Here is a 23,467-nt window from a genome sequence, read left to right as displayed (position 1 = left end):
TTGCAGTGTATAGTAGCCTGGGCTGACATCTGTGTTCTCTTAGGGTCTGCATGATATCCGTCTAGGTCCTTCTGGCTTTCATAGTCTCTGTTGAAAAGTCAGGTGTGATTCTAATGGGTTTGCCATTATATGTTACTTGGCCTTTTTCCCTTGCAGCTTTTAGTATTTTTTTCTTTTTTCTGTATACTTACAGTTTGATTATTATGTGGCGGGAGGATTTTCTTTTCTGGTCTAATTTATTGGGTGTTCTATACGTCTCTTGTATTCTTATTGGCCTCTCCTTTAAGTTGGGGAAATTTTCTTCAATGATTTTGTTGAAAATATTTTCTGGGCCTTGGTGCAGGGAATCTTCTTTTTCCTCTATTCCTATTATTCTTAGGTTTTGTCTTTTTATGTTGTCTTGAATTTCTTGGACGGTCTGTGTCAGAATTTTTTAGATTTAACATTTTCTTTGACAGATACATCTATTTCTTCCATTGTATCTTCCACACCTTAGATTCTTTCTTCCATTTCTTGTAGCCTATTGGTTATGCTAACCTCTGTAGTTCCTGCTTTCTTCCCTAAGTTCTTTCTCTCCACAATTTCTTCCATTTTTGTTTTTTTTTTTTTTAATTTTTCCAATTCTATCTTCAGGTCTTGAGCTATTTTGTTGGTTTCCTTCCCCTGTCTGAATGTATTTTCATGTTTTTCTGTCAATTCCTTCAGCTGTTTGTTTGAACAATCCACTGTTTCTTTTATTTCATTCAGTGATTTAAGCATTTCCTCTCTAAAGGCCACAGAGTGTTTGGCTGCAGCTTCCTCTATTTCTTTTCTTATTTTATTTGTTTCCTCTGTTATCTTCTTCATGAGCATAGATGTTAGGTCATCTCCTTGAATTTCATTATTCTGGGGTGTCTAGGGCTATTTGCCCCTGGATAACTGGGTTCTGGAGATGCCATATTGCTCTGGCTTTTGTTGGTTGAACTTTTACGCTGTCCTCTACCCATTGGGTTATCTTAGTTGTTTGAATTTAGTTTCTGGTTGTTCCTGGACTCTTGTACTGGAGAGAATCCCTTTGGCAGGAAGATGGTTTTTCCTGAAGGAAACCTTCCCAGCTTTTTGGGTATAGTCACTGGATGTCCAGTGTTTTTCAGGAGTTGCTACAGCTCACCTCAGGCATAGAGACCTGGGTTGTAACTGTGGTCCTGATTAGTCAAGAGGGCTCTCCTCTCACTGGGAGAAGTCCTGGAGACAGCTGTCCTCCTTCTGGGTTTCTTGCTGTAAATTTAGTGATCAGCTGCTGTAACCTGTGTGTCCCATGGTTTGGTCGGTTCTGTTAGGGATAACTGGTTGCTCCTTGGAGCAGTGTCTGGGGTTGATCACAGGGTTCCCGGTCTTTTGTAGGTCTGAGGTTGGGGCTCTGTGCCCCAGAACCCAAGAGGTAATCTGTGGCGGGTGAGTACTGCTCTGGTGTCTTGGGGCACACAGTTCTGCCTGTAAGGTGTAGTTGGTACAAAGCAGGCCTCTGGGCTGGCAGAGCGTGCGCCCACCTGCTAGTTTGCGGGAGCTGAGTTTCCAATCACTCTGTACTCCCTGTTTAGGCCCAGATCTGTGATGGCTGGGCTTACTCACCTGTTTGCGATCTGCAGGCTACTAGACTTTCCCTAGGTGACCCCAGCAGCACAGTTTCTTCCTTCCCTCTGGGGTCCTCTCTGGACAGGGGTTCCCAGTCCCTGTTGTACTGGGGCATGCAGCTTGTCTGTACCACTGAGCTGAGCGCGCAGCTCTCTGTGCAGCAGGAGCTCAGTTGTGTTGGTGGTGGGTACCTGCCGTCCTAGAGACCTTCAGGGGAAAGACTGGGTGACCCATGATCAGACTGGCAACTTTGCTTCCCCGTGGGGTTTTCTTGCAACTGGGACTCCCAGTCTCAGGCACCCTTGTGCCCACCGATCAGCCTGGGAAAGTGATTGGGACATGCAAGCTTGCTGCTCCAGCCCGGGGACCCGAAGCCTGAGTTACCGGGTATTTCTTCTGGGTTCTGGCTGGGTAGCCGTGAGTGGACCGGACCAATTCCCACACCATGGGAGCCTCCCCTCATCTGGGAAACACGATGTAGTTTCAAGGCCCAGAGTTCAGTCTCCTGGTCTCTGCAGGGAGAGTGCTGTCCTGTTTTCTCAGATGCGATGCTCTCCCGGCGCCGCCATCTTGGCTTCCCCTATATATTATTTATTTATATATTATTTAATTCTTTTTTATTTTTTATTTTTATTTATTTTTTATACTTTATTCACTTTGTTTCCCGCCATAAGCCACTCTCTCCTGCCCTCCCGATCTCAAGCTCCCACCCCTTCTTCAGGCATGCTCCTCCCCAAGTCCACTGATAGGGACTGCTTTCTTCTGATCTTAGTCTATCAGATCACATCAGAAGTGGCTGCATTGTCATCTTCTATGGCCTGGCAAGACTGCTCTCCCCTCAGGTGATCAAACAGCAGCAGGCCAATCATCTCATGTCAGAGGCAGTCCCTTTTCCCATTACTACAGAACCCACGTAGACACTAAACTGCCATGGATTACATCTGCGCGGGGGTTTAGGTTATCTCCATGCCTGGTACTCGGTTGGAGTATGGGTCTCTGGGAAGACCCCTGTGTTCAAATTTTCTGGTTCTGTTGCTCTCCTTGTGGGGTTCCTGTCCTCTCCATAACCTACTATTTCCCACTTCTTACATAAGATTCCATACACACTGCCCAACACTTGGCCATAAAGTCTCAGCATCTGCTTTGATAGTCTGCAGGGCAGAGTCTTTCAGAGACCCTCTGTAGCAGGTTCCTAGGTTGTTTTCTGCTTTCTTCTTCTTCTGATGTCCATCCTCTTTGCCTTTTCAGGATGGGGATTGAGCGTTTTAGTCAGGGTCCTCTCTCTTGATTAGTTTCTTTAGATGTACAGATTTTAGTAGGTTTATCCTATAAGCCTATATGAGTGAGTATATACCGTGTGTGTCTTTCTGCTTCTGGGACAGCTCACTCAGGATGATCCTCTCCAGGTCCCACCATTTACCTGCAAATTTCATGATTCCTTATTTTTCATTGCATAGTAATACTCTATTTATTGTATAGATGTACCACAATTTCTGCATCCATTCTTCAGTTGAGTGGGAGACACCTGGGCTGTTTCCAGCTCCTGGCTATTACAAACAAGGCTGATACAAACATGGCTGAGCAAATGTCCTTATTGTGTACTTGAGCCTCTTTTGGATATATGCCTAGGAGTGGTATGGCTGGATCTTGAGGAAGCAGTATCCCTAGTTGTCTGAGAAAATGACAAATTGATTTCCAGAGTGGTTGTACAAGTTTACATTCCCACCAGCAGTGCAGGAGGGTTCCCCTTTCTCCACAACCTCTCCTGTATGTGTTTTCACTTGAGTTTTTCATCTTGGCCATTCTGATGGGTGTAAGGTGAAATCTCAGGGTTGTTTTCATTTGCATTTCCCTGATGGCTAATGAGGTTGAGCATTTCTTTAAGTGTTTCTCTGCCATTCAATATTCCACCACAGAAAATTCTGTTTAGCTCTGTTCCCAATTTTTTTAATTGGATTACTTGGTTTTCTGCTTTTCAGCTTCCTTAGTTCTTTATATATGCTGGATATTAGCCCTCTGTCAGATAAAGGGTTAGTGAAGATTCTTTCCCAATCTGTAGGCAGTCGTTTTGTTTTGATGATGATTTCCTTTGCCTTACAGAAGTTTTTTAGTTTCAGTTTCTTTTATTTCTTTCTGTGATTTAATTATTTCTTCTCGGAAGGCCGCAAACTGTTTAGCTTGTATCTTCCCGTATTTCTTCATGGATGGCCATAATCTGCTTGTCTTTAACTTCCTCCATTTCTTTATGGATAGCCATGATCTGTTTGGTTTTATCTTCTTCTAATTTTTTATGTATTTTATTTGTTTCCTCTATTATCCTCTTCATCAACATAGATGTAAGGTCATCTTCTTGATTTTCTATTATGCTGGGTTGTCCAGGGCTGCTTGCTCCTGGATGGCTGGGTTCTGGAGATGCCATATTGCTCTGTCTTTTGTTGGTTGAGCTTTTACGCTGACCTCTACCTATTAGGCTGTTTTAGGTGTTGACTGTTAGTTTCTGTGCTTCCTAGAGTCCTGAGGTAGGGAGAATCCCCATGGCCAGAAGATGATTTTTCCTGAAAGAGGCCTTCTCTGCTTTTCGGGTATGGTCACTGTGCCGGGAGCCAAGGCCACCTAGTGGAAAGTTACAGACAGCTGCAACAAGGTCATAGGTGAGAGATTTACCTTTCCAGAACCTATGAGACATCTGTGAGTCAGGCTAGACATTTTGAGATATCTTAGCTGACATTCTTGTAGTATCTCTTTTAGTAAACATTCTTGCGGTGTTCTGCATCATCATTAATCACCCTGTTATGTTTTGTAAACTATATTGCTGACACATTTTCCCTTCCTGCCTTCTCCCTATAAAGTTGTGTGAAATTTTTCAAATAAACGAGAGCGAGATCAGATTATAGACTTGCTCTCATTCTTTGTGTCTCCTTGTCTCTATTTCATTCTTTTCACCCCTCCTTAGGAATTCGTTGAACTCCCCCTGGATGGGACATAATTGGCGCCCAATGTGAACCTGAGGCACTGGGGATTGAACTGAACGTTGTTCTTTGTGGGCCCACCCAGTTTCATAGTATCGCTGCTTCTACAGGAGAAGTGAGTGAAGATCCTGCCTAAGAGATCTCCACAGAGCTACCTGTCTTTGAGTCTGATCCAGAGAGTTAAGTCAGAATGACAAATTATGGGACAAGAGTTGAATAAACATGACTTATTCTTTCAGGGTCTCAAGAAGTCCTTCAAGACATGAGGAGTAAGGGTAAATAAAAAAGAAAATCTCATGGCTAATGCCCTGGTGGTAGCTCCAACAGCCGTCAATGAGATGTAGTAACAATGGTGGCTGTAGTTCCAAGATCCCTTTTCTGTCTGAAGAGAGTCATAGCGTGAGGGGCATCAATGGGCACAGGCACCCAGTGAGGCATGCGAGTAACCAGGGCATACCTAAATTTACTAGCATTCCAGCATTGGGCAAAAAAGCAAGTATCATTACCACAATTACTTGGCTCTATCTGGCTAATAATGAATAAAAATGGGGGATATAGACAAACAGGTGTGGGCTTATAGGAAATATTATGAGAAGCCTTAACCCCTCGTTGGAACATCCTGCGTCAGTTCTAGAACTAGCAGTGGTGGTGTCCGAGGTCTGCTCAGACCCTGAATAATCATTTAGCCAATGTAGCTCATGCCTTAGTTGTACATAAAGGAATTAATGCTCAACTAAAAGGAAGCATGATGGTGTTCAATCAGAGGATTGACCTCTTGCAGGAGCAAATTGATACCCTATGGCAAATCGCTCAACCTGGCTGTCAATGAAAGAATGCTGGACTTTGTGTCACTAGCATACAACATGAGAATTTTTCCTGTGCTGCAAATCTGTCTAAACAATTGTCAAGCTATATTTTAGGTAATTGGACTGGAGAATTCGATACTATGATGGAGCAGCTGAGAGTGGCCATTGTCACAGTAAATTCTACCAGAGTGGACGCAGGACTAGCCACAGGATTATCAACATGGATTGCTGCAGCCATGAATCATCTGAAGGAATGGGCGGGCATGGGAGTGTTAGCAGGCCTTCTGGTGTTGGTCTCCTTGGTTTGCCTGTGGTATATATGCAAGATTAGAGTCTCACAACAGTGTGATGCAGCCATGATCATTCAGGCCTTTACAGCCATGGAAGCAGGACATTCTCCCCAAGCATGGTTGGATACCATAAAAAGCTAAAATGATATGCTCAGGATGCGAGGCTAAGCACTGCACTCAGGGTCAGCCGATTTGGACCCAGAGAAGAGCATGTCTGATTGCATGCGGGTTGATGCCCCAGGTCCCGCCTCTGAGAAAAAGGTATCGGACGGGTCTGATGCTCTTTGGGTGGATGACACCTAAATAAACATCTGTACAAAGTCCCAATTTATTTCTAATATCAGAGATCAGACCTCTACTCTTGCCTGATGCGTCTAAAACAAAAAGGGGGAACTGTAGAGAGCTGCGGAATGCTATGCCTTAAAGATGGAGCTGGTTTCCGCCTTCCACCTTCCCGATGGTGAGTGCTCTCTGTCACGAACAACTCCACATTTGGCTAAGGCCGAGGATCTGGCTTGCTTCCATGTATGTGGACCTATCTGCATTGCCCCCGTGGCACGCCTGGGTTGGCTACCCAGAGGCTATTTAAGCTGTGGGCTGGCTTTCCCCGGGGTCCGAGGATTGTTCAATGTTCCTGAATAAACTGCATTGAAAAAAAAAAAAAAAAAGAAAGAAAATCTCAAGCTAAAGAGTTGCTTGAAAGATTAGAGCAGCCAAACAGGCAAAATAATAATAATAAAGTACTTCTAAGGGTATTTCAAATGTTCATAAAGGATCTCAAACTGATTTGTGTAATTTAAAAGCAAAAAATGGTTTAGGAGACAAGCTCTACATAATGAGTATAAAACAGTCAGATGAAGAAACTGCCAAGTCTCATAATTCAGACTGGTCTCCTGCGCCTGCCTCCCTCTAACCCAAACAACAACAAAAAAAGACCTCCAGGTAGGCTGAGGTAGAGAGCTCAGAGTGGGGGCCTATACTTCGGTGAGCAGGAGGAATGGGACACTGCACTTCTTCCCCCTCCCCTACAGTGGGCTAGGCTTGGATGACTTGCGCAGAACTGGGTAGATGGGAACACTCACACCCTCCAAATCGGCTGCTGAGCTGAGTAGCATCACCTTGCCCCTTCCTCTGCTCATCTCTCCTCCCACGGGCTGTAGTCAGTGTTGGCCAAAGGGATGAAGCCACTTCTAGCTTCAAAGATTAAATTGTGTGCACTGATAAATTCTGAGTTTTAAATTTAGTTCTGACTTTTAAAATCATAGTTATGCTCTATAAATTCACTCCTACAGAAAATGGTTTGTTTTAATATTACAAAACAGGTTTTAAAACATATTTAAATATTTAAAAAGCAGGTACCGCAGGTGTTTTTTGTCTTTGTCTTTGTGTTTTGTTTTTGTCTGTCGACTGTCTGTTTTTATTTTTGGTTTCAGTTTGCTCTCGAGATCTAAAAAACTTGGAGAGTTTCCAATCTGATCAAGGGAGCCTGGGGGACGCCCCAGATCCCGAGGACAGGGCCATGGGGGCTCTGCTCCTTCTGGAATCTATGTGTGTATGTGTTTATATGTGAACTTAATATGATGATAGTTTAAAATTTGACTGACGATATTAATATTTTTGGACATGAGACAGTTTAAATCAACACCTCTGAGTTTGGCCCTGGACCGTCAGAGTTAAACTATATAAAACATTTTAAGATTTATCAGGTATTTTAAAATAATAATCCTTGGACAGTCTAACAAAAAACTTAAATACAGTTTCTCAACCCTTTGGGAGAGGTCAAAAGACCTTGGCATTTATTTTATTAACTTTACAAAATAAAATCAAGTCATGCTGTTTAAGCCAATTAAACAAAACCTGCAGTTATTACAGTATATCAGGTAAAAAAAAAAACTATAAAATATGATTTTCTTCATTTAAAAAGGCTGGAGATTCTCAATGCAAAATGTTTGCTTAGGTACTTTTACAGGACCAAAAGGACTACAGTTCCATGTTAGCCCAATGTTATGCAGGGTTATATTCAGATCATTCTTAAACATTATATAAAATATATGCCTGGCTGCCAGTACCTAAATAAATGATTTAGTGCTGTTTCTTTCTGGCCTATAGATTTGGTATGGCCAGAACAGTCTATTTTTGCTAAAGGCTGCAGGCTAAGTAAACTTTTGTCCTTTAATTTTTTTTTGCTGTTAAGTTTTAGTACAATATGATAGGATTAATAACATTTGCTAGACCCTTTATAAATTATATTTAAATAAAAGTTTTACTTTGATTTTATTTTAAAAGAACAGATTTAAAGTTATGCTAAAGATTATAGTTGAGTACAAGATTAAATTTTACCTAATCTCTTTGTTTAGGCTGTTTTTTTAAGGTTAATATTAATATGGGTCACCATAAAGTTTGCCTATATAGATCTACCTAATAATTGGTTCTAAAACATACCTTTAAAATATATGCCAAAATTAAAGATTATAACATCCTATTTTATAAGATGGAGTCTAGAGCAGATGATAAAAGTAGAAAAAAGAGTAGATCAAATATGCTGGCTCTCAGACTTGTCAAAGATCTGAAATATATGGCATTTTAACATATGTAAGCTTATTATGACAGAGTCCAACCTGTTGAGCCACAAGAAAATAAATTAATTCAGTTTTTATAGATGCAACCTATAGTTTTTCCATTTTAAACAAAAGTTATTCCAATTGTTGATACTTCAACTGTATTTACTAATGATTCATTATCTGGTGTTGCTGCCTGTACTTATGAAAAGAAAAACAATGTCTTTTCAAGTGTCTAGCACATCTGCGCAAATAGCAGATTATCTGCAGTATTGGCTGTGTTTCAAATTTTTAATAAGCAGTCTTTAAACATTTTTGCAGATAGTGCATATGTAGCTTAGTCTTTGCCTAGGTTAGAGACTGCAGGTCAAATTCAGATATTTTCTCCTCCTGGAATTTTATTTTGACAAATTCAAAACTTGACACAAGAAAGAAACGTTCCCTTTTCATAGGACATTTAAAGGCTCATTCTAATATGCCAGGACCCCTGTCTGAAATAAAAAATTATTGGCAGATAAAGCCACCAAAGTTTATTGTTCACAGTTAAAAAGAGCCCAGGATGCCCATAACATGCATCATCTTAATAGTCAAAATTTGAGACTTAAATATGGGTTGACTAAAAAACAGGCCCGTACTATAATCAAGGCTTGCAGCACTTCTCCTCAGTTTCAGCTGTTTCTCATTTGGGAGTCAATCCTAAAAGGACTGGTTCCAAATCAGATTTGGCAAATGGGTATTACTGATATTCCTAAATTTAAAATTAAAATATGTGTATGTTTGCATAGATACCTATTCTGGATTTATTTTTGCCACTCCTCAACCAGGAGAAGCTGCAAAAAATGTTATTACTCATTGTCTACAGGCTTTCAATGTTCTAAGAGTTCCTAAGCAATTTAAAAACTGACAATGAAGCAAGATATAATAATAAACCTTTTAAAAGATTTTGTCAACAGTTTCAAGTTTCTCACATAACTGGAATATCTTACTATCCTGAAGGACAAGGCATGCTAGAACATGCCTACTAAACAATTAAGATTTACTTGCAAAAAAACAACAGAGGAAGATCCACTCCCCTGGACACTTTAATTAAAAAAAAAATAGATCTGAATTTTTAAAATTTGGATAAGCATGGTAAATCTACAGCAGATTGATTTTGGCATACAAAAATCAAAAAAATTTTGCTAAAGTAAAATGGAGGACCCATGGACCCAACCCTATATTCATATGGGGACGAGGAGATATCTGTGTTTTTTCTGCAGGAAATGATGCAGCTTAATGGCTACTGGAACACCTGGTATGACAAGTGGATGAGGAGTTTTCTCCTGACAATGATAATGATGTCAAAGAAGACCCCACCAGTCAAGATGACTACTATGTGCTGCCCTCAAGGAAGAATGTTGTTTTTACATGGACAATTCTGGGGTTGTAAAAGACAGCATGGCTAAAGTTAGAGAGGGTTTAGAAAGGAGAAAAAGACAGAACAAGAGGAAAGTTGGTTTCATAATTGGTTTTCAACTTCTCCCTGGCTCACTACTTTCCTCCCTTCAATCTGGGGACCCATGGTGGGCTTCCTTCTTCTCATATCTTTCGGTCCATGGGCCATCAAAAGGCTTACTAGCTTTGTAAAAGAACAAATTGACTCCCTGGCATCTAAACCCATACAAGTTCATTATCACAGACTTGATTTGGCTGACAGAGGCTTAGCCAAGCCGAAGGAAGATTGGTGACAGTCCATCACATGGGTCTTGATTGCACTTGGCTCTCATGAGAACAGCATAAAACTCAGATAAATGCTTGCCTAATGTGACATGGGCACCATAGAGGTGTAGGACAAGGTACCTCGGGGGAAGGACCCAATTGTCCGCTTCTAAGTTCCCCAAGAAGCAAACCTGACTGCATAGAGGTTGGTGTTTGATTACCCCTAACCACAACCTGCTGGGGATGCCCTCAGGTGTTGATGGGGTCTTCCTCTCCTCCCCAAAAAGACACCCAAAAAGGCTGCAAGACACCCTGGGAGAATCAGGTCTCTACTTCCCCCCTCTGGTTAATGCCCACTGTCTTCAAAAGAGCTCATGTTTGTAACCTACTTGCTAGCCTCTTAAATTATTTGAGAAAGGGAGGAGATGCCGGGAGCCAAGGCCAGCTAGTGGAAAGTTACAGACAGCTGCAACAAGATCGTAGGTGAGAGATTTACCTTTCCAGAACCTATGAGACATCTGTGAATCAGGCTAGACATTTTGAGATATCTTAGCTGACATTCTTGTAGTATCTCTTTTAGTAAACATTCTTGCGGTGCTCTGCATCATCATTAATCACCCTGTTATGTTTTGTAAACTATATTGCTGACACATTTTCCCTTCCTGCCTTCTCCCTATAAAGTTGTGTGAAATTTTTCAAATAAACGAGAGCGAGATCAGATTATAGACTTGCTCTCATTCTTTGTGTCTCTTTGTCTCTATTTCATTCTTTTCATGCCTCCTTAGGAACTCGTTGAACTCCCCCTGGAATGGACACTCACTGTATGGCCAGTGTTTCTCAGGAATTGCCACTGCTCACCTCAGGTATATAGACTTGAGTAATAGCTGTGGTCTTTCTTAGGCAGGATAGTGGTAACTCCAGGAGTTGTTATCATATTAGGATTATTTAAGCTTTCTTTTATTATTATTTATTTATATTTATATTTTAATATAATATATTTAAAATAAATATTATTAAATATAGTAATATTTATATCATTATTTATTTCATATATTATTTAATTCTTTATTTTTTTTATATTTCCATATAAACCTGAAGATCTGCTTAGAATGTCTATACAATTTCCTGGTGGTGGATTTGCACATGTTTATTCCCAACATTCCAAAGGCAGAGACAGACTTATGTTTCTTTGAGGCACACCTGGAATACAGAGTTAGTTCCAGCACAGCTAACACTACATTAAAAAAAAAAAATCTGTCTCAAAACCCAAAATATCATGTGTCAAGTTAAAACAAAATTAGCCAGTAAATACATACCTGTGCTTGAAACAATTAAGATAGAATCCCACATCTAAATAATATTTTTATAATGCTAAAACCAACCGAGGGTCCTGAGCATTCTTAAAAATGGCTTTAATTCTGAACTTGAATATCGCTGCTAATTGATAATTCTGAAATGTATGCAGAGATTAATAAACAAACAATGAAACAAGAGAAACCTACTTAAAAAAGGTGAGGACCACAAATTAAAAGGAAGCATAGTCAGCCATATTTAATAGTATTTTATTATATAACTGCAAAAAGAAAAGTGATAACCATACAGAAGGAAATACTTAAACAGCACTAAAGTCCTGGATTACAGCTTTCTATTATATTGTGCCACCAAAGGAGAAGAAAGGCCTGACACGGTAATTGAAGGTGCCAGGAGGGTAACTGTATATGAGGGAACTCTTGGCTACATCCAGGAAACTCACACATCCACCCTCACAATCAAGGAGCACACCAACCCGGCCCACTGGCTTCCCTATATAGTGATGAATTACTGGGCAGGTGGTGACGAGACTGTACTGATTACCCTCCTTCACACACACAAGGAGAAATGCACCCTCAGGTTCAGTCTGTTGGCAGCCATCTTTACAGACTCCTACAGCCCAGTCCAATGGCTCTACTAAATTCAGCTCCCAGTAATATTTCCCAGAGGTGAAGCTCTGTGATCCCCAGGTAGCAAAATACTGTCCAGCAGATTCCAAAATTGTCTCCTGATGGCCAGGTCTAAAGCAGACTCTTCTTACAACATCAAATGGGGTCATCTTGTCACGAGCTAAGATTGCATTTCCAAATGAAATGTACACTGTGGAAAGAGGCAACATTTTAATTAAAATGAGCATTTTAATTTCTCAGGTCAGAGAGGTACCTGGAGATTGCCTTAATTATAAAAGAGAAGGCTAAGCCTAGAGGGTTAAATGTGGCTCAAACACTTCAAAGTCAAGAAATTCCAAAAGAAACAGAATGGGATCCTCATGAAAAATAGAGGAGAAAGCTTCATCCTACTTCTGTCAGGTGAATTTTAATTATACCTGGCAAAAGGAAGATGCATGCATTGCCTTTGGTCTTCATCATGGTTTGGACCATGATGAAGCCTGTCATCATGGTCGCCAATAAAAACCAATTTGTAAGAGAGGGGCAATGATAATCATATCTTAATTTGCATGTAAGAACTCATGTTTATTCTCAAGGAAAGGCTAAATATGCATTAAAAGGGGTTTGCTGGTTGTAACTGTCTGCCTTTATCCAATTGGCTTCTCTGATACTCTTTCCCTGTGAGGGTATAATTCACATTTAGATGTAACAGCGAAATTTAGACACTGTCTCATGTCCTTCAAATTTGTTTTATTTTTATTGCTCATGATATAAACCATTGTGTATATAGTTATTTTATGTTTATTTACTTAGTTTATTTTTGATACAGTCTTGGTATATAGTTTTGACTGGCCTGGAACTCACTGTATTGATCAGTCTAGCCTCAGACTCATGGGCAATCCTCATGCCTCAACATGTATGTACTGTTGGGGTTACAAGTGTCTAGCACTAAAATTTGGGTATTTTTAATCTAAGAAGTTCATGTACTTTATAAATTCAACTGTTAAAATGTTTAAGGAAAGAAAATCGAATATCTCTATCACTGGGTACATTTAACATGAGTTAGATTGTCTTTGATTAATTTATCCTTCCTTATGTCTCAAGGAACAAATGATACTATATTTTCATCCTGGGACACATATAACACTGTATGCATGTTCATCCATGATTTTTTAAATGACCATGTGAATAAACATGATTAGAAATGAGACTTACATTGACATATCTTTCACTGGAGATTAAAAGAAAATCATGTATGTTAAGGTTATCTCATTGTTGAAGGGCACCTCTGGTCATTTCAGCAGTGCTGACACTTACCTTGAAAACACTTGCACCTCTCAATCAGTCCAGTGATGGGCAAGGCACTGAGCTCTGGTTTCATCACCTGGGGCATGCACAGCTGCACTGACTCACTCCTGCAAGGAGAGGAAGACCTTGGTCTGCCTGGTGCTAAAGACACCATCACAGTGATGAGGAGAAATGCTCACTCCAAGTTCAGACAGTGACTCAGGAGTTAAATCCCTTCCCACACAAGCCTAACAACTTGAGTCAAGTCCCTGGAACCCATGGTGGAAAGAAAGGACTGAGTCCTGAAAGTTGTTCTCTGACCTCCACACGTGTACAATGGCATACATGCATGTGTGCACACACATAATTAAAACAAATCAAATTAGTACAAGTAAACAGTTGACAGAAAAACTTTCACAAAAGCATTTTCTGATATCACAGTGACCCAAAGATCAGGAGACAGGGTAGTTTCCTCCTAGATACTTTTTGGAGCCCTTCCTGCTACCAATTTTTTGTCAATGTGTTCTGCTATTTCTTCTACTACTAGAAAATGCTGCTGGTGGACCGCAAAGTTTATGATTTCAAAAGTAGATATTTTATCACCAAGTCCTCTTGCATACACTGATTCACTATTAAGTAGTAAGTAAAGGCACTTTCTGGTAAAGAAGAACAGATATCATATACACGAAACCAATCTCAAGCATCATACACAAGCAATTGATTATTCCTGTCTAAAGTATATTTTTAGATTGCTAAGGAAGCTTGGTCAATTTTATAGCATGCTTTAAGGATCCTGGCTTGCACTGATGACTATACTCACCTTCTGAACATGTCTTCCAAATCCTGCAAATACAACAAGAATAGTTTAGATTTCTGAAGAAATGACAAATAATGTTTATATATGAAATTCATAAAAATGTTAGTCATCATCACACATATTGATCATTCAAATTTATTTTCATATCTTAAGATAATACCAACCAAGCAAATGAGCAGAAGAGAATTCTTGATGAAATCAGACGATGAGGGCAATAATTAAGAAGAACATGCATACATAGTGAAGGTACATTGCTTTACACCCACAGCTGTCTACAAATGGGACTTTTTTTGAGCCTGTCTACAATTCACAGGCATGCTTTTACTAAGACTACTTTAAAACTATGACCTCACCCCTGAATGACACCTCATGTCTATAATCGAGAATTTTGTGTTTTGAGACCTCAGGATTACTTTGAGTTTCAGGCCATCATTCACCACCAAAAAGGTCCATACATTGAAGCTTCATCTTCCAAAGAACACACTAAATTACATTTTGTAAAGAGAAGACAATAAGTATAAATTTCTTTAAAACTGTGGATAATTTTCAAGTAGAGGCAAAAAAGAATGAATGTTTGGTAACAGTAATAACTGAATTAGGGATTTCAGATAAGCAAGCTACATAAGCAAAAAATGAGGAGATAGTCAATGGGGAATTCACTGACACAGGGTCAAAAGCTTGCTCTTTTAAGGTTATGACAGAACATAGTGTCTCCAGATTATCCCTAATATCCGCTGACAATAAGTGCATGGACTGTGGACAGCTATCTTAGATGTAACAGTCCCAGTGTGGGCCTCAGATAACAAAGCCCTTTCAGCACTCCTCCATGCTCACCTGGAGCAGCACCACATATGGCTGCTGGGACATTGTCATCAGCTCCTGATACATTTGTATTAGTTGATTCCTTTTTCGGACCATCAAGGCTTTGCTTTCCCAGAGTTTCTTTAAAAGAGCTTGGCCTTCATTTTCCATACACTCTATATGTTGCTTTTCTTCATAGAGGACTGGATGTACTTTCCTATACTCCGTCCTGATCATTTCTTTCCGAAGAGTCACATAATCCTAAAGGAAAAGGGATAAGCTAGGTCACATTTATAGAGTATTTTATCCTCTCCACTGACTCATTCTATGTTTAAAGTCAACTAGTGGGATCCTGTCAGTGTGCTGCACACACTGATTTTCTGTCCCAACTTTTCATAACTGTGAATTATTTTCTTTTATTCATTTATTCTTTATTAATAGCACAAACAAACCCATCATTTTCTCTAGGCATTTTCAGCAATTTAAGGAGATCTGAGTTAATGAAGAAAAGGTATTCATTGCTAATACACATGTTTACTCAAAGAAGAACCTCTGCAGGTATTAGTTAATCATCATGGGGCAGTCATAGGATCAAATGCAATGTGATGAACCGTCAGCAAATCACTCATTAAATGTTTCTGCCATAGCCAGGCCATGCTGTCTGAGTGCAACAATGTATATTACACTCAGAATTAGAGGCCTGCAGAAAAGGTTCTCCTAGTATCAACACCCATGCCTTATTCCCAACTTGTGAATGAGCAGATTTGAGAGATAGTTAGTTGCCTCAAGCTGATTTTCAGCATCAGACCCATACCCACCAACCACTGAGTTGGCATTCTCTTCTCTGCTTCTAAATTCTCTTGATTTTTTTGGATCTTCTCCCATAAAGATGCCATTTGCTTTAGAAGTTTCTCCTGTAAACAAGAATAAACACAGTCATAGTCCTGATGGACAGACAATAGAAATCAATAATTACTTTAGGAAAAGTTGAAGAATCACCATGTTTTTACTTTCTGACTTTGATAACTGAGTTGTAGATTTCAGACTGTAGAAGTACAAAATACAAAATAACTTTTTGCTCAAGTAACATGATTAGTAAGCCTGATTGAAGTAATTTGGATCTGACTGGGATTTCCAAATGGTTCTCTCCAGGTAATTCCAAAATTCTTTCAGTAATTTCTCTCCAGTGACATACAACTTTTAAAGATGTACACTTACTATTTTACTTCCCACTGACATCAGCAAACTATATTTCAAAACTGGAAATTATAGTACACTAATGGATTTCCCAAGGGATGCTTCCATTTATAGTCACCCTTACTCCATTAGCTGTTTTTAAAATGCTATCGTTCAGAATGCAATGGGTTCCTTATAATCTTGACATGGATCTTCCTGTGTTCTCTAAGCTTCCTTTCTCCACCTTTCAAGTTCTCTCAGAAACATTACTTACCATTTGCCCCTCAGAAGCTGCTTCAATAGGACAGTGTCTGTGACCTTTATGCTCCTGGGATTCAGAGCACAATTGACAGAGAAGGACCCTGTTCTTCTCACAAAAGATCCTCTTTGCCTCCTTGTGGGTCACACACTTTTGCTCCTCAGAGCTCAGGTACTTCATGAGGCTGTCCTGTCTGGCAATGGACACCAGCTTCTTCAGAACAATGTTGGTTCTGAAATCCTTCTGGTGGGATGGATCCTTACACATGGGACAGTGGACAGGAACTTGCAGGTCTTTCCAGGAAAGGCAGAGGCAGGCCCGACAGAAGCTATAGCCACAGCTCACGGTGACTGGGTCTGTTAACCAGCCAAAGCAGATGGGGCAGGTGAGCTCTTTCTGGAAGGCCTGTGAGATGCCTGACTCCATTTTCCTGAGGAAAGAAGCAGAATTACTCTTATTGGGTCCAAGAGAAACAAGAGCCTGCACAAAATCTGATCAAGTTGAGATTCAATTCTGTCTATGGCAAAACAGCCTTCATTTTTTGTATGACCAAGAAGAAAACTAAGCATAGGGTTGTGAGTTTGCCCTTTCCTGTTACAGTTTTTCTAATAGAAACACAGAGTGAGTTCATGATCTTCTGTGTCTTCCCATCTACATTTCTTCTAGAGGCTTCAGCTTAATTTAGTACCTTAGTTCAAGGCCAAAGGCATCTTTGATGTGATAGAAAAAAATACAGTGTAAAGTTGTCAAAGTCCTTCAACTCCAGAGGCTGGCCTTTCATCGCAGACATAAAACACCTCCTTCTTGTCTATCCAATAAAATACATCCTACTTCACACCTTCTTCATTAAATGCTTTTGTTTGATATCTGACATTAAGTTTCCAGTGATCCACCTTTTGATACATTGTAAGCAGTAATAGTTACTTCTCTTAATTCTGATACAAAATACTAACAAGAATAATACTTTATGTTGGCTCATAACTCAAGGGTATTGGCAATCTGCTATAGAAAAAAAAAACAAACACACAAAAAAAAAATGGTGGCAGGAGTTGAAAGCATCTGTTCTCTTGGCATCTGATATAAGGAAGCAGGAAGGAAGGAATGTTTGCTGCTCTGCTCCTCTTTCTCTTTTTCTTCAGTTTGGGACACCAAGCCATGGAATTGTGCAATGATCTCAGTAGAATTTATGCTGGATCTCACCACCTGATATAAATCTAACCCAATAATCAATAGTGGACTTGTGCAGTCATTTTCATATCAATCCTAAATAACATCAATTGAATACTAGGAAAATTCTTCATGGTGACCTCTTTGATTTCCAAAGACACAACTCCTGCATTGAATTTATGGAAGGAAATCCTGAGGCATAAATGATGCTCACATGACTATTTGAGACTTACCTGTCCAACCAACAAGTGCTCATTTTTCATCTCTTTTACATTTTACAGAGAGAAATAATCTTGCTTGGATTAATTCCAGTTGTTTATCTTTTTTACAGATTTATCTATTTACTTATTTCTTTGTTTGTTTGTTTGTTTATACAGTATTCTGCTTGCATGTATGCCTGAATGCCAGAAGAGGGCATCAGAACTCATTATAGACGGTTGTGAGCCACCATGTGGTTGCTGGGAATTGAATTCAGAACTGTTGGAAAAATAGCCAGTGGTCTTATCCTCTGAGCCATCTCTTCAAGCCTGATTAATGCAAATTTTGTGAAAATAACTTAAGTTTCTGAGATTTGACACAGATGTAGTCAAATGGCTTTAGAGTTGGTCCAGAGTAACTAAAAATGTAGGACTAACACTCATTGTCAATGATTAGTTTAGCAAAAAGATTGTGGCTTTGATGTTGCCTTTCTTAACTTCTCTGATGGTCATGTTTTCCACACAGGTAATTTATACTATATTAGAAACCTCACTCCATAATGCTTTGGAAGTACACAGAGATAATTAAAATCAAACAGAGAAATTGACGATTGCATCAGACTTTAACCTGAAAGTACTATTATAAATGGAATGGTGTGATTGGTGCTGTCTTTAATTGCATGTAGCCTTCCAACCCAATACAAAACTCTGTCAGGAATAACCAAATCTCCAACATGGTAGATTATCAAGCAGCTCTTAATTGCATTGAATCTTAAGATTCAATTCAATTCACATCAAAATTCCATCACAATTATTTACAGACCTTGAAAAGACAATTCTGAACTTCATATAGAAAAAAAATGATATCTAAAATAATCCTGTATAATAAAAGAACTTGTGAATCTATCACCATCCCTCATTTCAAGCTGTGCTACACTTCAATAGTAATAAAAATCATATGGTATTGGCATAAAAACAGACAAGTTGATCAATGGAATCTAATCAAAGACCCAGAAATAAACTACACACCTACAGTCACCCGAGTTTGTATGAAGAAGCCAAAACCATACAGTGGGGAAAAGAAAACATCTTCAACAAATTGTGCTGGTCTAACTGCATGTCTGCATGCACAAGACTGAGAATACATCCATATGTATCACCCTGCACAAAACTCAAGTCCAGGTAGATCTAAGATCTCAATATAAAACCAGATACACAAGATCTAATAGAAGTTAGAGTGGGAAATAGCCTTGAACTTATTAGAACAGGAGACCACATCCTGAACAGACAGAATAATATCTCAGGGACAAAGATCAACAATGCAAAAATGGGGCCTCATGAAAATTGGAAAACTTCTCCAAGGCAAAGGACACTGTCAATAGGACAAATTAGCAGCCTTCAGAGTGGGAAAAGATCTTTACCAACCTTCCATCTGACAGGTGACTAATATCCAAAATATATGAAGAACAAGAAATTAAACACCAAAAAACCAAAATAACCCAATTAAAAATGGGGTACAGCACTACAGAGAGATATCTCAGCAGAGGAATATTTAATGGTTGAGAAGCAATTAAAGAAATGTTCTATGTTTTTAGCCATCAGGAAAATGCAAATCAAAACAACTCTGAGATTCCATGTAACACCTGTCAGAAAAATCAAGTGACAGCACATGATGGTGAGAATGTGGAGAAAGGGGAGCTCTCTTCCATTGCTGGTGGGAATGAAAATTTTTACGACTATAGAAATCAATCTGGATGTTTCTCAGAAAACTGAGAACAGATCTTACTCAACACACAGCAATTCCACTCCTGGGCATATACACAAAACATGCTCGACCATACCACAAGGAGACTGCTCAAATATGTTCATAGCACGTTTATTCATAATTGCCAACAAATAGAAACAACATACTGTGTACCTCTACACTGTTCCTAAATATCTCTAAGTTCTGGTATATTTTCAAACAATTGAGAGCATTTAATTGTTATATATTATTGTATATCCATTATTTATAGGTGATAGTATACATACAAAATCGAATGTTCTTAAAATATTTTAGAACTTAGATGATACAAAAAATTGAAAAGTATCCTGTGACTGTCTCTCAGTATAACAATACATCAGGTCAAATAAAGTGTAGAGAATGATAAATGTGAAATTATCAATAACTTTAACCCACATTATATCAGATAACTAAATGTGGACAGAGTCATTTTTATGTTAAATAGCAAAATATCTCTTCTCAGCAGAAACTTCAGTTCTACAATTAATTGAAAATAAGAAAACATCAAAGATTTTTCTCTGGTAAATTATTCACTCACCCAGTGAATTTTTTCTGGCTTCAGCAATATTTAGTAGAGATGCAGTAATCTTCGAAAGAATTTTCTCTGGCCTCAGGAGTGTTTGGTAGAGATGCAGTAATGTAGCTCAACTCTGGAGTCAGATCCTCAATGTGTGGAGGGGATAGATCTAGCAGGGTATGGAGCCAGAATGTTTGGAAACACACTCTGTGGAGTCTGGAGAAGAATGAACCGGGTTAGGCTCTGGAATCTCCTTTTATGGAGGCTGTGATGACCATGCCCACTTCCTCCCCTGGTTGGTTTTACTAATGCTTCCAATAGGTAAGCTCCAGTGGATTAAATCAACCCTCTTTCCAATCTCCACGAGCAAATCTCCATAAGGTTTCCTGAGTCATTGTTTAGCTGGGTGGAAGCTCACACCTTTAATCCCAGAGTCATAGGAACTGTACTACTGAAGCAGAAAGATTTTTTTTTCATTCCAGGCAGCCTAAAATATAGAGTAAGAACTTTGCTTTTTTAAGAAAGTAATTTTACAATATTTTGCTGTACCTAAATATTTCATGTGCTTACATTTTGCTTTTGTTCATGCAACAGATGATGATGTCATTAACTTCTGATTCTAGCAAATACCAAAGACTACTTTCTCCAAACATCTTCATTCTCTACTCACTCAACTTTATTTTCAAAAATGGAGAGAAAGAAAGAAAGAAAGAAAGAAAGAAAGAAAGAAAGAAAGAAAGCCATAAATCTCATTCTATTTACTATTGACTCTGTAGAGTAACATTGGAATTCAAGGTTTTCTAGGTCCCCAGCTGTTTAGAGTTCATGTTGACCAGACAGAGAATTCTGTGATAGTGCTGTAGATATGCAATAGTTAAGAACCTTCCACATCTCAGTCATTAAATTTTGCCCATGGGTGCTGAGTTTGTATTTTTAGTATTTTTAGCTGAAATAAAATTGCATCACTTTCCCCTTCTCTTCCCTTCTTACAGATCCTTTAAATCATCAGCCACAGAAGGTTTGGCTAGGGTCTTAGGTGGATCCTCACACCTCCAAAGATCTGGGTTGGGTGGGTCTTACTACTTGAAATAATTCAATCAAGAAAAATCTCTCTAAAGAAAAATTCCAGCTGGGCTGGTGTGGTGGAACATGCTTATAATCCTAGCACTCAGGGAGGCAGAGACAGGTGGATCTCTGAGTTCAAGGCCAGCCTGGTGTCCAAAGTGAGTCCAAGCCAAAAACGACCAGATAAAAACACCATGTCTGAAAAAAAAAAGAAAAGAAAGAGAGAGGGAGAAAGAAAGAAAGAGAGAAAGAAAGAGAGAGAGAGAGAAAGAAAGAGAGAGAGAGAGAAAAAAGAAAGAAAGAAAGAAAGAAAGAAAGAAAGAAAGAAAGAAAGAAAGAAAGAAAGAAAGAAAGAAAGAAAGAGAAAGGTAGATTCCAGCCTTGTGGGTTTTAGTTAACTCCACATGCAATCAAGTTGACAAGCAAGAGTAGCCATCACAAGGGCTGACCACTTTGTGCTAGGTTATCAGTTAGGGAGCTTATCCCTCATAGGGGCTAATTCTTCGTCTAGGGGTGGGACTTTTTCAAAAATTTCCACTACCACATCAATATGTCCATTGTTCTAGTCTTGTTTATGCAGCCATTTCTAGAAGTGACACTTTCACAGCAGACTTCCTGGTATTCTGGCTCTTCCTAGCTTTCTCACCCTCTTCCACAATGTTTATGAAGCCAATCATGCAGGGGTTAGGATATAGGTTTATCTGTTGGGGCTGGGAGCCCCAACCATGATCTGTTGGTTTTTGCAGTCTGTCCAGCTGTGATATTCATTGAGTGTCTCTTCAATGTACTTGTAAATAAGCATTACTAGGCTTTTTGTTTGTTTTTACTACACTTGCAATCTACTGTTTTGTTTACTTTTATAGTTAATCAAATCAATGCTAAATTAATGTTGTTTCAAAAATTATGAGATCAAAAGACAACTAGCAGGAAAAGAGTGTTTAGGACTATTTTATGTTACTTGCCATTTTTTCACATTGAGATATGCTTAGTATTTAGAGAACTCAAGGAACCATATGAGTATGTTGAGACAGATTCCAACAAGTGTGTACTAATGATGAGAAAGAGGTTAAAATTACATGTAACTCATCCCTTAAATCCTCTACTAAGATTCCAACAAGTGTGTACTAATGAAGAGAAAGATGTTCACTTAGAATGATAGCCAAATCCTGGAACAAATGTCTCAACCTTAGTTGAATAGGTTACTAGAAACCATTTAGCTTGTGCCTTAGAGAATCTTCAGGTGGCGGGGGAGGTTCATTTAAACAAAGGTGTGGCAAAGTTTTAGGGTGGATCCTCAGACTGTAAATTATCTGGATTTAGGTGGGTCTCCCTGCTTCCAATCATTCAATAAATATATATATATATGTATATATCTGAGGCTAAATTTCCCAGGCTCTTGCATTTTAGTTAATTGCAGATGTAATCAAGTTGACAAGCAAGAATAACCATCCCAAGGGCTGAACACTTTGTATTGGGTGATCACTTAGAAAGCTCATCCCTGAGAGAGGCTAATTTCTTGGTCTAGTAGTGAGTCCCTTCCAAAATTCTCCCTTCTACATCAACACATTCATTATTTTGTTCTTGTTTATGCAACCATTTTAAGACAGACTGTTTCACATCACACTTCCCTGTATTTTGCCTCTCAGAATTTCTTTGCCCCACCATCCACACTATTTGTGTAGCCACAGAGGCTGTATCTATGGAATATAGATATCTGTTGGGGTCGGGAATCACCATGATCTGTACTTTTTCCCTTGTAACCAGATGTGATTTGCAGTGAAGGTCTCCATTTGTTGTAAAGAGAGTCTTGTCTGATGAGAGGTAGTAGCTCATATAGATCCCATGGGTATATATTCAAATATTTTGTCACTCTTGACTCTCTTTCAGATCCTAGGCCCAGGTTACACTTTACCAATTTGAACAGACACAAGAGACTGGAAATTTGGCCAGTTTGGTGTATGGGAGATTTACAAGAAAAAATGCGAGAATCATTTTGAGGTACATCAGTGTTCTTCTTTTCCAGTAGTTGTTATCCAGGAGAGTTTTATCCACCTGGATGATCTGTACATTGCTTGACAAGACAACTGGGACTTCTAGGATGTAATGACTGTTGTCACCCTGTGCTGTTCTTTACTCTGTCTTTACCGTTCTTTTCTCTGGTAGAGAAATAAGCATAATAGCTAGTTCCAAGTCCAGGTGGTCTCACTTACTATGGCATGCATGTTGGTGGTGGTCAATGCTGGTGAATAAGCATTTACAGAAGCATTATCCTACCCTGGCTTTCTACTCCCCGCTGAGAAAAGTCTTGAGGGGAAGCACCCAACACTGTTCTGAAAACTCAGGGTAGAAACACCCGAGCTAACTGTAACTGCATATTCTTGGTTCCTGTTAAATTGATTTCTTGTTTTATGCTGAGGTTGCCAACTAGGATAGAGTTTGTGTGTGCATGCACACATGTGTGTGTTCCTCATCTTTAAAATCTCCCTGCACCTCTCTTTCTCACAGGCATCAGTTCATAGAATCAGCAGGCCTAGAGAAGTCAGC

The 23,467-nt window shown here is 39.2% G+C and overlaps 1 protein-coding gene across 1 annotated transcript; it reads right to left on the bottom strand.

Moving 5' to 3' along the window:
• Positions 1-11,583: 11,583 nt before the first annotated feature.
• On the bottom strand, positions 11,584-16,620 carry LOC132654844 (tripartite motif-containing protein 43-like). Its single transcript, XM_060386128.1, has 6 exons — positions 16,210-16,620; positions 15,578-15,673; positions 14,793-15,020; positions 13,962-13,984; positions 13,172-13,269; positions 11,584-12,065 (listed from the first exon to the last, which is right to left on the bottom strand). The coding sequence occupies exons 1-6, from the start codon at positions 16,618-16,620 to the stop codon at positions 11,584-11,586; spliced, it is 1,338 nt and encodes a 445-aa protein (XP_060242111.1).
• Positions 16,621-23,467: the final 6,847 nt, after the last annotated feature.

The sequence above is a fragment of the Meriones unguiculatus genome, chromosome 6 (genome assembly GCF_030254825.1).
Source record: "Meriones unguiculatus strain TT.TT164.6M chromosome 6, Bangor_MerUng_6.1, whole genome shotgun sequence".
Lineage (NCBI taxonomy): Eukaryota > Metazoa > Chordata > Mammalia > Rodentia > Muridae > Meriones > Meriones unguiculatus.
This window is presented reverse-complemented; position numbering and strand designations above follow the sequence as displayed.

What these genes read in the sequence shown, in the direction of transcription:
- LOC132654844 (XM_060386128.1), bottom strand. Translation starts at nt 16,620, where the DNA reads ATGGAGTCAGGCATCTCACAGGCCTTCCAGAAAGAGCTCACCTGCCCC. An exon ending in GAATGCCAACTCAGTGGTTG is followed by an intron (nt 15,021 to 15,577) that starts GTGGGTATGGGT and finishes CTTTTCCTTTAG; the next exon opens with GATTATGTGACTCTTCGGAA. An exon ending in CATATGTGGTGCTGCTCCAG is followed by an intron (nt 13,985 to 14,792) that starts GTGAGCATGGAG and finishes TTGTATTTGCAG; the next exon opens with GATTTGGAAGACATGTTCAG.